This window comes from Dipodomys merriami, unplaced genomic scaffold (genome assembly GCF_024711535.1).
Source record: "Dipodomys merriami isolate MVZ:Mamm:240054 unplaced genomic scaffold, mDipMer1.0.p SCAF_26, whole genome shotgun sequence".
Taxonomy (NCBI): Eukaryota; Metazoa; Chordata; class Mammalia; order Rodentia; family Heteromyidae; genus Dipodomys; species Dipodomys merriami.
In genome coordinates, this window is record NW_027204048.1 from 8,444,217 (window position 1) to 8,460,808 (window position 16,592).

General features: G+C 33.7%; 1 protein-coding gene across 3 annotated transcripts in view; it reads right to left on the bottom strand.

The window, feature by feature from the left end:
* Positions 1–3,220: 3,220 nt before the first annotated feature.
* Jak2 (Janus kinase 2) overlaps positions 3,221–16,592 on the bottom strand; it is a 56,311-nt gene continuing 42,939 nt past the window's right edge. For all 3 annotated transcript variants that reach the window (XM_070035653.1, XM_070035652.1, XM_070035654.1), the window contains 9 exons: positions 16,083–16,234; positions 15,761–15,911; positions 14,885–15,021; positions 11,879–12,068; positions 10,797–10,921; positions 10,465–10,637; positions 7,683–7,800; positions 5,646–5,759; positions 3,221–4,589 (listed from right to left, as the gene is read on the bottom strand). In XM_070035653.1, coding sequence (XP_069891754.1) covers positions 4,482–4,589; positions 5,646–5,759; positions 7,683–7,800; positions 10,465–10,637; positions 10,797–10,921; positions 11,879–12,068; positions 14,885–15,021; positions 15,761–15,911; positions 16,083–16,234 — 1,268 coding nt within the window. In that variant the 3' untranslated portion in view covers positions 3,221–4,481. The remainder of the gene's footprint in view (positions 4,590–5,645; positions 5,760–7,682; positions 7,801–10,464; positions 10,638–10,796; positions 10,922–11,878; positions 12,069–14,884; positions 15,022–15,760; positions 15,912–16,082; positions 16,235–16,592) is intronic.

A 16,592-nucleotide genomic window follows, 5' to 3' on the forward strand; every position in this document is an offset into this window, starting at 1 on the left:
GATCACACATTCAATAATAAAGGCAACATATGGCAAACCATAGTCACATTATACTGAAGGGGAAAAAGGGAAAGCATTTCTTCCAGAATCAGTAACTAGACAAGAGTGTTCATTCTTACTACTCTGGTTCATTATAATGCTTGAATTCTTAGAGGAATAATACAAGAGCTCAGAATAAAAGGGATACAAAATTTAAAAGCCAAATTATTCTTGTTTACAATGATGCTAACACTATCACTGTAAACAAAATTGTACCTAATTTCAACTTATACCACAGCCATAGAAACAAAAACAACATTCTATAGACACAGAAACAGAAGACCACTAGACTTCCCAGAAGTAGGCATATGCAACTAGTCATATGATCCTTGGTAAATGTGCCAAAAACAAATACTGGAAAATAGATATTAATATCCATGCAAGAAAAAATGGAACATTGAAACTATATCTCAACCTCTTATTCTGTGCAAAAATCAACTCAAAATGGATCAAAGCCTTACCCAGACTTGGAAACTAGAAAAAAATTATATAAATTATATAAAAAATTTTAGGGCTGGGAAGGTGGCTCAATGGTAGAGCACTTGCCTTGTATGCATGAGGCCCTGGGTTTGATTCCTCAGCACCACATAAGCAAAAAGAAAAAAGCCAGAAGTGGCACTGTGACTCAAGTGGTAGAGCGCTAGCCTTGAGCTGAAGAGCTGAGAGAGGGGCCCAGAGTTCAGGCCCCACGACTGAGCAGTTTACTAGATTAAAAATAAAGAGCAATTTACTAGATTAAAAATAAAACATCATAATGGATCAAAGATCTAAATGAAACTTTAAAACATAAAAATTTCAAAATTTAGGCACAGAAAATAACTTTCTGTATAAGACTCCAAAAGCTTAGGAATAATTGACAACTGAGATAGCGTTAAAATAAAAAGCTTTTGCACAGCAAAGGAAACAATATCAGAATAAAAAATCAGAATTAGAAGGGTTGAAAATCTTTTCAAAGTATTAATATACAGAATATAAAAACTCAATAAACACAAAAAGTCCAAACAATTCAATAAATGAGCAAGTAATTAGAAGAGATACTTTTCAAATGAAGAATGACAGCCAATAAAATCATGGAAAATGTTGGTAGGCAAAAAAAATACTAAGCAAAACAATATTAAGACTCCATCTCTCCAAGTCAGAATGGCTTTTACCAACAACACAAACACTGGTCAAGGATGCAGGAAAAAGAAGAAGAAGAAAAAAAAACCCTTGTATTCTATTATGGCAACATAAATTAGTCAGCCACTATGGGAGCCAATGATTCCTCAAAAAAAAAAAAAAAAAAAAAAAAGAATAGAACTTCCATGTGATACAGCTATAACTAGTTCTGGTTATATATCCAGAAGGATCAAAGTCAGATTACTACGGCGATTCCTATACACCTAAGTTTATCAGCACACTATTCATGATACTTAAAGTTATGGAATCATCCTTGGTGAACATCAAAAAATCAACTGATAAAAGAAAATGTGGTATACAAATACAATGCAGTTTTATTTAGTCATAATAGAAAATAAAACTAATGTTGTTCACAGCAAAATGCTTGGAACTAGATCATATAAAGCAAAATAAACCAGTCTCACAAAGACAAGTATCACATGTTTTCTTTCATATGTACAATTTAGAGAGGAAAAGGGACATGAAATAAAAGGGGAACTTTAGGAGACATAGAAAAGAAAGGAGAGGGGTAAAAGAAAGGGTAAGAAAAGCGGGTTAATAACACCCAAGTACATTTAATCATGTATGGAAAGGTTATAATGAAATTCATTAATATATGCTAATAATAAAATATTACATACCATTCACTTAATTATTAGTATATATTCTCCAAAAGGATTTCACTGTGATTTTCCATATATGCATTTAATAGACTTTGATCAAACAGCCTATTATTTTTTTGGGGGGAGGGGGTCCAGTCGTGGGGCCTGAACTCTGGGCCTGGGCGCTGTCCCTCAGTTCTTCAACTCAAGGCTAGCGCTCTACCACTTGAGCCACAGCGCCACTTCTGGCTTTTTTTCTTTTTGCTTATGTGGTGCTGAGGAATCGAACCCAGGGCCTCAGGCATGCAAGGCAAGCGCTCTACCACTGAGCCACATTCCTTGCACAAAGAGCCTATTATTATTCAACCTTGTATAAACAAGCTAAAGCTACAATGAAGAAGTTAACATAATTCCAGCATATAAGTCCATTTTTCCAAGGAGGATGAAGGCATTTCCTCCTATCTATAAGACAGTAAACAGTTTAGACAACATTTAAATAACAGAAGTTACCAATTATAATAAAAAAATTTCACCTAACTTTGATACATAACAAAGAATTCTACCATGGCAAATTAAAGTGCTTCAGGAAGCACACTTAAATAGCATGAAAAAAAAAAAAAACTTCCTAAAGCAAGTATACATGGAAGTAAGGATTTATATAAAGATAATAACATAGTATAATATATACAAAATTACAGGATTCTAAGAAAATTTTCAAAAAATTAAGAAACACTTAAGCTTAACTGGTTTATTACTTACCTCTTTCTAATAGCGAACCTGTTAAACAGGTACAAGATTAACTTCTTTTTATGTATGCTCAGAATCAAAAGTTAAAACATTACAAACCCTCAGTGAAAAAGAAATTTCATGTAAACTTGGAATTTGACAATAAGGTGGTCTTGCAAACTTAAGAATATATTGTGAAATTATTTTAAGTTAGAAAATGAAACATTTCAAAAGTTTTAACAAAATTCACATGCTTGTTTTTAAAAACAAAATGTTACATACCTCTGAGAAAAATTCACTTTTAAGTAATAATGTACAAAGTTTTGAAATCAAGCATAACGTGTGGTTGCTACTTTCAATTTGAAAAGTAATAGACTCAAAGTTATCTTAACAATTACATAAATAGACCCTTAAAAAGACTTTACAAATTAAAGTTATATTTAAATTTTATCAAAGAATCTACTCAAAATTTTAAAAAATGTAATATATTCTCATTTTAGATGATTTCGGCATCTGGTTAACCTACTAAAATTCCTTAAAGATAAAGAATGGAAACAGGATTCTTCCCTTTCCTTTTCCAACAATCAGAAGTTTTAAGCAAGTCTTTTTGAAATGGCATATATCACTTGCAAATAAAATAAGAAAAATTTTTTTATCAAAATGTCAAACATCTTAAATTTTGTATAAATAACACACACAAAAACCACTATCACATTTTATTTTAGGTACTAGATCTTAAATGGAGTAGCACTAGAACAGATGACAACACAAATAATACTTTATACTTATTAAAAATATGTATTTTCTCTTTTTTTTAAAAGACATACATTATGAATTTTCTACTGGCATCCTGTAATAAAATTGACAAGCATACATTTCATCAAGTTGCTCATTTCCTCATTGAGTATGAGACTCTAACAAAGGGAATCTCTTCTGTAACTGTAATAAAAACTTCAAACATAGTCTCTAGACTTTATGTCCTAGCCCACTGTGCATCTTAATGAGCTTGCACATTTTAGAAACTATGTTATGGCTTATGCTTACATTTAATAATGCATGACCACAGGTCTCAAAGACTAAAGAATCTTATTGGCAGTCAAGAGCTCAAAGGATGACAACATTCCCAACATTCTTATTCTCAAAAATGTAAAAGAATACTATTCATTATAGTCTTAGAAAAAATTTGGAGATATTTCTATTTAAAAAACATTCACCACAAACAGATACAAGAGAAACAAATAAGAAAATAGACTGTGTTATTTCTTTATAAGCTTGTTCCATTTCAAAACATATTCTTTAGGGATAGGGGAAATTCTTATACAAATAAAATAGACTTTTGTTCCCTTTGCTTTGAAAAATATTTACAATACATGGAACTGTAAGCCAAAAATCATACACCTGCTAAATATCGTCAGATAGTAGTTTGGATGAACAAAAACAAGAACGGTGCTACTAAATTTTCTGAGCACAGTAATTTGTTGGTACAGTGAAGTTATTGTGTATCAGTTGTGGAAAAATTAGAAAACATTACTAATGAACACTAGCCCTTGTGTAAATCACACAAGATGCCAAAGTATAATACATGCACTGTGGTAAAAACTGTACATATTTTTGTGCATCTTCAACAAGGCAAAATTTACACTGTAATTTTCATCTCTCAAAAAGTTGAGTTGACAAATGTTATTTATTTTTTTGCCAGAGAAGGAGGTATACTGGCTGATAAAATTCATGAAACTTTACAAAATTTCTTATTCAAGATCTCCCATCACAGTCATGTACAGTTAGCTGCATGAAGAAAACACTGAACTTTCCAAGTTTTAAGCAGCTATTTTCACATCTCTTCTGGCAAGCATCATGATTTACATAGTAATGATGAGTGATAATAGTCCACAGCAATGTGAAAACCTTTGTTCTGGATGTCTGCTTTGGTCTCGGTGTCCACGTCGTTCATTTCTTTCATCCAGCTATGCTGTCCCGTATCTGATCTACCTGATATGCTAGGTCCCTGAAGGAGGGGCGCTGATGGACATTATTATTCCAGCATTCTGTCATGATCAAATAAATCTGTAAAAATAAATAAACCACACTTATAATGAGTACAAAGCACTAGGTAGAAGAAATGAATTTGGAATTCTCACTTGATTTTTTAATACTGGGCATGTGTCATAATTAAATCTGATTCACAGTGACTTGCTTATGTTATTTATCTAAGAGCTCAGTAATTTCAATGATCTCTGAGTAAAAAGGAAAAGATGATGATGATTGCTATGGACTTAAAAAATCATTAGCTGGGTGTTGGTGGCTCAAGTCTGTAATCCTAGATAGTCAGGAGGCCTAGGTCTGGGAATCACAATTGAAAGCCAGTCCTGGAAAGAAAGCACATGAGACTTTTTTTTTTTTTTTTTCAGTTGAGAGGCTTGACATCATGGTCTGAGTGAGTCCCTAAGCTCAAGGATCACATTCTACCACTTTGAGCCACAGCTCCATTTTTGGTTTTATGAATGGTTAATTGGAGAAAAGGGTCTCATGGGCATTGTTCTGCCTGGGCTGCCTTCAAACCTCAATCCTCAGATCTCAGCCTCCTAAGTAGCTAGGATTACAGGCATGAGCCACTAGTGTGTCCTCAGCCCATGATAATTTTTTTTTTTTTTTTTTTTTTTTTTTTGTCGGTCGTGGGGCTTGAACTCTGGGCCTGGGCGTTGTCCCTCAGCTCTTCAGCTCAAGGCGAGCGCTCTACCACTTGAGCCACAGCGCCACTTCCGGTTTTCTGGTGGTTTATTGGAGATAGGAGTCTCACAGTCTCTCCTGCCCAGGCTGGCTTTGAACCGCGATCCTCAGATCTCAGCCTCCTGAGTAGCTAGGATTACAGGCGTGAGCCACCAGCGCCCGGCAGCCCATGATAATTTTAACTCCAATTAAAAACCAAAAAAAAACCAAAGTGAAGCCGTGATATAGTGCTAGCCTTGAGCTCAGAAGCTCAAGGACAGAACCCAGGCCCTGAGTTCAAGCCCTAGGATCAACCTGTATGCAACCACGCACACACACACACACCACCACCACCACCACCACCAAAAAAAAAAAAAAACAACAACACAAAACAAAACAAAAAAAACTTGTTACCTCATCTGGGCATCCATCTGGTCTTGGTAATCTTCCATTGTTCTTCAGAAGTTCTATCAAATGGAATACAATCATCTGTCCTTGTTTATCATTACCAATCATACGCATAAACTCCTGAAATACAAGTCTACTTTTCAGTGATTTGATAATACACATTCAATCATACTTACAAGAAGTACAAATTAAATATAACTTATTTCAATTTGGCAAAATATCCTAAAAATGTAATGGTTAACATGGCAAATGATACACCCATTATGCACTATTATTTATTTATTTTTATTTTTATTGGGGGGGGGTCCCGTCATGGGGCCTGAACTCTGGGCCTGGGCACCATCCCTCAGCTCTTCAGCTTAAGGCTAGCGCTCTACCACTTGAGCCACAGCGCTACTTCCAGCTTTTTTCTTTTTGCTTATGTGGTGCTGAGGAATCGAACCCAGGGCCTCATGCATGCAAGGCAAGTGCTCTACCACTGAGCCACCTTCCCAACCCTGCACTATTATTTATATATAATCTTGTATAGCTTTCTAGAAATTATTTTGAAATCATCAAAGTCTTTACTAGTCCATTACCTCTCACCTATAATTATATCTTTATTCTTGTTCATTATATTTATTTTCTTTACATTTATTCTTACTTACATGATAGCCAGTGATAAACATAAACATTTATGTTAAGAATGTTCACTGAAATGTTATATAGAATGAGTGAAAATAGAAAATGATTATATATAAAACTAGAAATATATAACTATAATGGAATGTTGCCCAACAATTAGAAATAATATATGCAGTAAAGATTTACTAATGTAGTAAAATATTCATAAATGTAATACTTAATAAAATGGGAGGATAGAAAACTACACAGCATAGGACTGGGATGTAGCTCAGTGGCAAAGTGCTTGCCTAGCAAGCGCAACATCCTGGGTTCAATCCCCAGTACCAAAAAAAAAAAAAAAGAAAAAAGAAAACTACACAGCATGATATTAATTTTATGAAACTATTTTTTTCATAAAAATTCACTCTCTTATTTAAAATTTAGAAAAACATAGAGGAAAATATCACAATGTTAACATGGTTGCCTTTGAGTAACTATATCAGGAATGATTTTCATTTTTTCATATTTTTCTATATTGAAAGAAATCTATAATGAACAGTAAAATTTAGGTAGAAAGATTTATTCTGAATTTTGTAAGTTCTAGAATGAATGAACTTACCAAACATACTTAAAATATTAATAAGAGAATAATAGTTTGGAGGTAGCCTTTTTCTAAATGTTTGTATGCAGCCTTCAACAAAAAAGCCAATCAGGAACATGAGGCTCTGAGTTCAAGCTCCAGTACTGGCACAAAAATACACCAATCAACCATAAATAAATACCATTGTATTACAAAAAAGTTGTGAAACATCAACAGAGCAGAAATAAGGCTGCTAGTTCTCAGGGTAAAGCTTTGCCCTAGGGTAAAGTAATGAGGTCAAATTCCCATTGGGAATGGGATTAATTCTTAATGCTAATGTCATAGAGTGTGTCAGTTCTCAATAGAACAAACTACTTTACAGAAAGAACAAGACTGACTCCTTCTGGCTCTCTAGCTTCAAGTGTTGCAATATGCTTGCTTCGGCATGCTAATTATCTTTTTGCCTACCTATCTGTTATGTTGCGATTCAGCAAACAGGTCCTCCACAGGAGGCTGGAACAGACAAGATGGTTTGATACTGAACTTTCAGTCTCCAAAAACAATGAGTTAAATAAATTGCTTTTTATTACCAGGTACTCAGTATCAGATCATTTGTTATAGTAACAGAAAATGTACTAATACACCACACAGTGCTATAAATACACCACATAGTGCTATAAAACCCTTCTTCATTAAAAAAATTAAATTTAGTGAATAAACTTAGTGGTTTTGATGAAAACTGCCTTTAAATAAGCAATAAGAGGCTTGAAAATCAGCTCATAGCTTATTCTTTTGATAAAGCCTTTCTCGTGGTTAAAAAAGCAAAGGTGATGGTGAAATAAAAAGTATAATATACTGACCACTGGTGGACTTTTACTCTTCTCAATATATGTGAAAAGTTCATACAAAACCACTCCAAAGCTCCAAACATCTGAGGCCACAGAAAACCTGCTCTCTGTCAGTGACTCTGGAGCATACCTGTAATTCATAAAGAACATTTAAAAGTTATTTGATATTGTTTATAGAGTTTATATATGTATATATATATGTATATATATATATATAGTATATATATATATATATATATATATATATATACTTTTAAACTCATCAGTCTAAAAACAGATCTCTATAGCCATCTCTGTAATAAAAGTAAACGCAATAATGGAAACAAGATATTCATTAGCCACAGGCCAAAACTCTCTTGAATAGTATTCTATTTAAAAAACTATTGATTAAACAAGGTACTGGTGCCTCAAGCCTGCATTTCTGGCTATTCAAGAGGCTGAATTATGAGGACTAAGGTTCAAAGCCAGAAAACCAGAGGCCAGAAAAAAAAAAAAAAAAAAAAAAAAAAAAACCAAAAAAACAGAAGTGGAGGTGGTGTGTCAAGTCGCAAAGTGCCAGCCTTGAGCAAAAAACCCAATCAGGAGCATGAAGCCCTGAGTTCAAGCTCCAGTATCGACATAAAAATACACCAACCAACCAACAAATTAAAAAATACCATTGTATTACAAAAAAAGTTGTGAAACATCAACATATCAGAAATCAGGCTGCTATCCTCAGAAGAGCTTCCTTAAAATGCTGACTTTTGAGTAGTGGCTTTCATGCACTTTCTATAATTCCTTAAACAAAAGTGACTCACTCTTCTCTCATTTAAAGAAACTTTTCCTTAGATAGTATCATCCACCTAAATACTAAAGATTCCTGAATTTATAACCATGGTTTTAATCTTTAATTCTCCAGACATACCCAACATTTTCACATTAAATGTCTAAGGGCAAACAGAACACCATTCCCACCTTTCCAAATATTGCTGATTATTTTACTTTCCTTATACAATGATTAGTGTCAAAATCTGTTTGACTTTGGTTTTTATTTTTCCCAGTATTGGAGAATAAACTCAGGGCCCCTACTTGCTGTGCAGATACTATAACAGCCTCTTTTTGGATAGCTATTTTCAAAGTAGGTCATTGGTTTATTCTCAGGCCAGCCTGGGCTTCAATCTTTATCTTTGTTTCCCCATGTCCCAGAATGCCAGGCATATGCCATTATATGAAACCACTGTGCTTCCTCAGTAGCTAAGATGAAGTTTCATGAACTTCTTTTGGCCCAGGTTGGCCTAGAACCATGATGCCCTGATCTCTCAATTCCAAGTAGCTAGGACTATACCAAGCTGAAAATCTTAAGAATTATTTTTTTACTCTTCATTTCAATGTCTAATGAGCTACCAATTCCTTAGATCCTTATGACCACTATGGAGATTGGCAAACCAGGTGCAAAGTAACTCGGATGGCATAAAGATTGCCCAAATGGTACTCTGTAGTAAGAACAAAATAAGGCTTCTCTGGTAGGCAATAAAATCCATGAGGCTCTTATCTCCAATTAACCACCAGAAAACAGGAACTGGTGCTATAACTCAAAGTGATAGAGCACTAGCCTTAAAAGGAAAAGGCACAGGGACAATGCCCAGGCCCTGAGTTCAAGCTCCACAATTATAAAAAAGAAGAAGAAGGATGCTCTATGCATCCTGAAACTATGCTTCAATATTTAAAACTACTTAAGTAGAAGCTTTTCCTCTAGTTTTTTTTTTGTTTTAATTAATTGTACTAAGGAGTTTTAATTCAACAAGTCAGTGGATGAGTAAAATGTATCTTTCATCTTTTTTTCAATAAAATCGAAAAGGAATGGCCAGATGTGATAGGTCATGCCTGTAACCCCAAATACTAGCAGAGGAGGAGACAGGGAGGATTGAGGTTTAATGCCAGCCAGGCAAAATTAATGAGACCTCCTACCATATCAATAAATAGTTCAGTCATGTGTGTCTGTGATCTCATCTAAGTGGGTAGCATAGTATAGGTAGAATTGTGAACTGAGAAGAAATGTGAAACCTTACCTGAAAAATAATAAAAGCTAAAAAGGGATGACATGTGGCTCAAATGGTATAGTACCCCAACTAGAAGTATGAGGGCCTGAGTTCAGACCCCATATAAAAAAAGAAACAGACTGCCAGCTAGCAGATAATTTTCATCATATTCCACTATATAGTTTTTACATATATACATATATGCATATGTATATGTATATGTATAAATATATCATGTGGTTTAGAAATAGTTTTTTTTTGGTGCCAGTTCTGGGGCTTAGGGTTTAGATGCTGAATGTTGCCTGACTTTTGCTCAAGGTTAGAACTCTACCCTTGTGCCAAAACTCCACTTTCAGCTTTTTGGTGATTAACCGGAGATAAAAGTCTCAGGGACTGTTCTGCCTGGGCTAGCTTTGAATTATGATCCTCAGACCTCAGCCTACTGAGTAGCTAGGCTTACAGACATCAGCCACCAGCACCCAGGTCTGGGAAATATTTTTATAACTAAATGAGTCAAATGCTCCAAAATCTGAAACAACTTGAGCATCATGTAAATGACATTGTTAGATTTCAGAGTATTTTGAATTTTCAGTTTAGGGCTCAATCTGTAATAATAATAACATATACTTCAAAGGTTGTTATGAGGATTAAATATAAAATAACCCATAAAATGTTTTCTATTATTAAGCATTAACACTGTATAGTCAAAATAATAAAAAAATGAACTTTTGTGTTATATGATTATATTTTATTTTGTTGAAAAATACTGTACTCACCAGAATATGGGACTTTCACCAGGTTCTTTCACTTTATAGTATTCTTTGTCTTGTGGCAAGACTTTAGTTAATCCAAAATCTCCAATTTTAACTCTGTTCTCATTCTCTACCAATATATTTCTTGTTGCCAGATCCCTGTGGATGTATCTTTTCGTACCAAGATACTCCATACCCTGTGGAGAAAGTAAATTTTTTTTGTAGTTGTATAAGTATGATTTAAATGGTCTTGTTCCTTTTAGTTCCTTTTATTAGCTAAGGAAAAGTTTACAGGATTTCTAAATTAGTTCAACAAGCTCATTTGGTCCACAACAAATAACTAAGATGTTAGATACCTTGCATATCTGAGATGTATACTGCAGAAGTTTTTTGTGATCTATCCGTTCTTTATGTTTTTGAAGATAGTCTCGTAAACTTCCATAAGGTAAATACTCCATAATTAATCTTAAATTACGCCGGCCTTTTAATACACAAACAGAACATAATATGTTACTACTTTATTATATTTTACTGATGTAATTTGGGGAAAAAGCATATATAAAAGACATATATATGTATACACATTCATATATATATGCATACATGAATATAAGATGATAAATCTTTATTACAAGTGAAGTAGTTGTTTAGAACACAAACTTTTTCTTTTTCATCAGAAATGAGACATTAATTAATACAATTACTTTTTACACATTTATAATAAAAATCAAATGAAAACAACTGTTTAAGTTTTTTCATTTAAGTCTTTAACCTCTAGACCATCACAATGGAAAGCAAACTTCAGTAAGAACAGACAAAAGGCACTGGTATGCATCTGTTATTTTTGTAAATTGATAGTGCCTGTTAGAAGGGCTTTCAAGAGAAAGTAGCTCTGAACTCAGTTTTAATCTTCGCTAGTCTGATTCAAAAGACTGTGAAAATACTGAAATAGGAGATAAATGTGAGATTTTGCTTGGCAGGCTTTCAAAATAAAATAATGATCATTTCATACTGCTAGAAATTATTTTTATGCTTTAAGATTTAGTGATGATTTTAACTAAAACACCAGTTATTTTTTTAAAAGCTTTAAAAGTTATAGACTTCTGTAACTCTTTCAGCTTAACCAATAAAACTTTCTTTTCTCCTCATTTATATTAAACAAGTGTATCTCTTCTAAAAATATTTTCATTAAAAACATAAGGAAATATAATTTCTTTTTTTAAAAAAAGTATACTCTTGTTAAAAGTATACTCTTGAAAAAGTGGTAAGGAGAATGACTGGTTAACCAGCTAAAGATTTCCTGAGCCTACTATCACTACACTCCATCTCCAGTCATTTAGAACATCTCTCTGGCATTGGCATATGCTAAGCCCAGATCTTCAAACAGTTTTATGTTTCTATTACCATTTGAATTTAACAGTTCCTATAGGCAACATACCAGCACTATAGCACACTCCTTTGTACTTGACAATGTTGTCATGCTGCAGGGATTTCAAGATTTCAATTTCCCTTTCAAAATCTCTGAGGTGCTCTTCAGTACTGTGCTGGAGCTTTTTAACAGCCACTACCTCCCCAGTGTTGTCCTGCAGAGGGTCATATCGGCACATCTCCACACTTCCAAAATTACCCTAAACAACACAAATGGTTGGAAGACTTTAGTTTTTTAAAATAAATTACTAATGCTAATTATACATGAAGTCTCAGGAGCTAGAAGTAATAGGCATATCACTAAGCTTTTATTTGGCAAGTTTTAGAGCAAGAAAATGGCATGATTTCAACAAGTTGGTATATAAAACTTAACTTCTTCAAAAGAAATATATACTGAAATATAAATTACTTGAAAAAATGCATTCATACAAATGATGAATCATTTACTAATACAAGAGTAATGCTAGAGGATCCCTAAATTTTTATCATTCACTGTCAGGAAGAAATTTTCTTCTTTACAATATTCCCTTTGACGTCATTAACAGTGAGGGTCTGTTATGGACTACTGTGTGCCCCTAAAATGTTTATGATGAAACTCTAATTCCCAATGTGGCTTGGAAGTAGAGCCTTACGTAGGAGTGATAAATGTTAAATTAAGACATAAGAGTGAAGTCCTAATGCTTTATGGTCAGGCTAAAAAACAGAAACAGAGCTAGAAAAAGTCTTCACTAGAAACCAAACCCTCATAGGTCTCTGATCTTATGACTTTTGAGCCTCTAGAACTGTGAAAACTAATAATGCTTGTTGTTTAAGTCAACCATTCTATGGCATTTTATTATCGTAGCCCAATCAAACTACTATATAGTCAATAGTCTGCTTTAAGAAATAAGGTATTTTAAGACAGGAGGCAGTGGCACAAGCCTGTGATTTCTAGCTACTCAGGGAGGCTTAGATTTGAGGACTGACGTTCAAAGCCAGCCCAAGCAGAAAAGCCTGTAAAACTCCAATTAACTACCAAAATAACCTGGAAGTAGAGCTGTGGCTCAAATAGAGAGTGTTAGCCTTGAATAAAAAAGTTCAGACACAGCATCCAGGCCTTGAGTTCAAGCCCTAGGTAACCAGCACAAAAGAAAAAAAAAAAAAGAAGGCATTTTTAGACTATGGAAGATATATATATATACATATATATGTATATATATGGAATATATATAGAGAGAGAGAAAGAAATACATTTGAGGTCAGTTTTTAAGGAAATCCACTCTTAAGACTTACCTACATAGGATTGGTAAGCTGATACCTAACATTTAAAGTCAAGTATAGGGTTTTGGTATTAATACCAATTAGTATATTTAAGATATTATTGAATTCTCTAGGAATGTAGATCTTGAGCAACTTTATTTCCAGTTATGTACTTGAAATCTTCTTTAAAACCTAAACTATAGTTTGGAAGGACACAAGGTGGATAAGACCTAGGACTCAGGCCAAACAGAACAGAGCTAGAATTTTGGTTCACTAATTCATCTCATTGTGACCTTGGGAAGTTCAATTCCCTCTCTGACCATCATTATTTTTTTCCTCCCTAAAATAGAGACAGTAAAATGTCTATCTCAAATTGGTATTTTTCAGAAATTACTGTAAAATAATATCTTAAAATTTAACACTGAGAAATTAAGAGTTTTATATCTTTTCCCCTGAGTTAAACAGCTTCCTAAATTCCTGACTCAAAAAACTGAAGATAATTAAGTGTTGCTTTTGGCTGTTAAGGGTAATTTGTTACACACCAATATACCTAATACACCCAAGATATCTGAACTTTTTGTTCTCATTGCTACATTACTTCAAAGATAACCAAGAGTATTTTTTAAACAAAGATAAATGAGCAAAGTATTAATATGGCTAAGCAAATATTTTAGTATAACCTCCAATGTTTAGCTCTAGGGAAGCTCAATTTGGAACTTATAGTTTAATTTTAAGGCCTAAATGAGACTTTTATATCTATACCAAAATCTAATTCATAACAATAAATAATCTGGAAGCTTATACTTATGCAAGCAAGCTTAGAGGAAGAAGCGAGAGAGTAATACTGTGGTTAGACCTTCTAAAATGAGCCTTTTCTGGTCTTGCTTACAACCTACAGGCTATCATGACCTTGCCGGAGGCTGTCTTAGAGAACTTTATCCAGTCAATGTCCTAGGCAGCAAGCAATCAGAAGATTTTTTTTCCTCTGAGATGTCTAAAGACAGGCCGAAATATTTGAGTATTCCTTTCTCTGCTTCACTAACTCACACATCATGAACTACAAACTCCTGTCAAGCAAGAGTCCCATGGTCATAGCAATTTGTGAAGTACTGCCTCCTTTATCATCCTCTTGAAGATGTTCAATGTACATTATGTGTGACGGGCTCTGAGATGTTCTTCTGCAATGAAAGTTGCTTATGTAATACAAAATTTCTCTAATATCTGACAAGCCTTTTTTCTACAGATAACCCTTAAAATGGTCAAAAATGAATTTTAAAGATTCTTCAAAGCCTCTAGATATTTGCACACAGTAAGACGGAAAGAAGATTTTTTCAGGAGAGGAACACAAAGGCTCAGTGCCTATGTGCATCTGATCAGATAAAGTAATATTTATCTAAATGAACTCCAGGAAATGGAAACAAAGATTTTTTCTTTGTGGTGGGTTTTCTTTTCTTTTCTTTTGTCTTGTTTGTTCATTTATCTGTCTTAAGAAGGGCAAGAGAGGGAAACAGAAATGGAGAGACAAAGGGTGAAAAAATGGAGCAGTCATTAGACACTAACCTGAAAATGGAACTATACAACTTATGCGTAGACACGGGAGGGAAAAACTGGGAGAGAGCGAGGCAAGGGGTGACACTGTCCAAAACGAAAGCTACTCATTACCTGACTTATATAACTGTAATCAATAAAAAAGAAAAGGATTATCTAAAGTCTCTTTATCTTCCTAAATAAAGGGTTGTATGACCATACTCTATTTGAAAAACTTGCGATAATTTACCTTCCCAAGTTGCTGTAGAAATTTCAAGTGTCTCTCTTCAAATTGTGTAGGGTCCCTGTCTTCAAAAGCACCAGAAAACCCTAGAGCACCTATCCTCATGTTTGGTAACATATCATTTTCTGTTAATAGTTCATAATCTAGACAAATAAAGAATATCATTATCTTAGGTTGGCAAATACATTCTTGGGGTGAAATCATACATATTCAAGTTGATAAAATAATCACAATGAGTTAGAAACACTAAGTGATATAGAAAAACTAAAACCGGCTTATAGATTATATTAATGGGAACTTTATTTCTCATAACCTGATAGGTTCTTAAGAAAAATCTTGCCAAGGATGATTACTTTCCTAAAAGATAGTTTTAATATTCATAAAGGTTATAATGAACAGTACTGAAGCACTTATTAAATACCTACATAACTTTAGCTCAATATCTAAAAGGAAGTTAGAACAAACAAGTCTACCTCATGTTTAGAAAATTAATTATAAAAGAGTTGTTATTAAGAAGTCAAAAATCGAGTAAACAATAAAGACTTGTTATCACAAAGTCAATTCAGCCAAATAAACATGCTTCTCATTAACTGGAAAACTAAAAACAGTCTGGAGTCTCAAACTTCCCTTCCATAGGCATAAATTGTGTTTTTTTTTAAAGGAACAAATGAGTAAATAAAATTAGGTTACTGAAGGAGAAAAAGGCTTTTTTAAAAACAAAAAAATACACAAAGTATGAGAAGTTGTATCAGTACAAGAAATTAAAAGGTCTTAGAAGACATCAAAGAACATCTTGGAAGAGAGGGCAAAACTAGTAAAAAAAATACAATAAAGATAGAAAGATAAGGAAGGGATCAATAGGTTCTCTCCAACTATACATACCTGGAGTAAATAAACTGTTAAGGTCCCGTATAATGGCTCTGAAAGAAGGCCTGAAATCTGATTCATAATCCATACAATTATTTATAAGATTTGCTAATTCTGTCCACTTTGGTGCAGGAAGCTGGTGCCTATCTTCATAGAACTGAAGCTTCTATAGTTAAAGAACAAAAAACTGAGAATAAACTTTATAATACTGTTAAACTTTCTATAAGCTGCATAAACTTTCTCGTTAAAATGAGGTGGGCTAAGAAATAGCAAATCATGTGAAAGAAATATAAAGGACCACAAAGTTTTTCTACCTCCATGGTCTGTATTAACTTACTCTTTGAGAATCGAGAGCGCTCAGAGGTTTATCTCCTCCACTGCAGATTTCCCACAAAGTGGTACCAAAACTCCATTTGTCTGTTGCCAAATTTAGATTTTTAGGATTTTCAATGCATTCAGGTGGTACCCATGGTATTCTCTCCTGAAGAACTTATAAATAACAGAACAAAAGATAGATACATAACCTCCACAACACCATTATTCTATAGGCAAATAATTTTCAAATTCACCAAGTCTTTTTTTATTATTAGAGAAGGACTACCCCTGATTATGTTTAGATAAACTTAAGAGCTTTTGGGTTGTCTAATTCGCTCAGTTTTAACAATAAGGACATGGAAAGGCATAAAAACATTAATTTGCTTAAAGTCACACAGTTTGTTAGCAGCATGATAGAATTAGAATCTTGTACAATAAATTCCACACAACTAAACTTACTTCTATTACACAATAGTGTCTCAACTGGCATATCACTTTCTCTACACCTTCTCATTAATCCTGTCCCCATCTC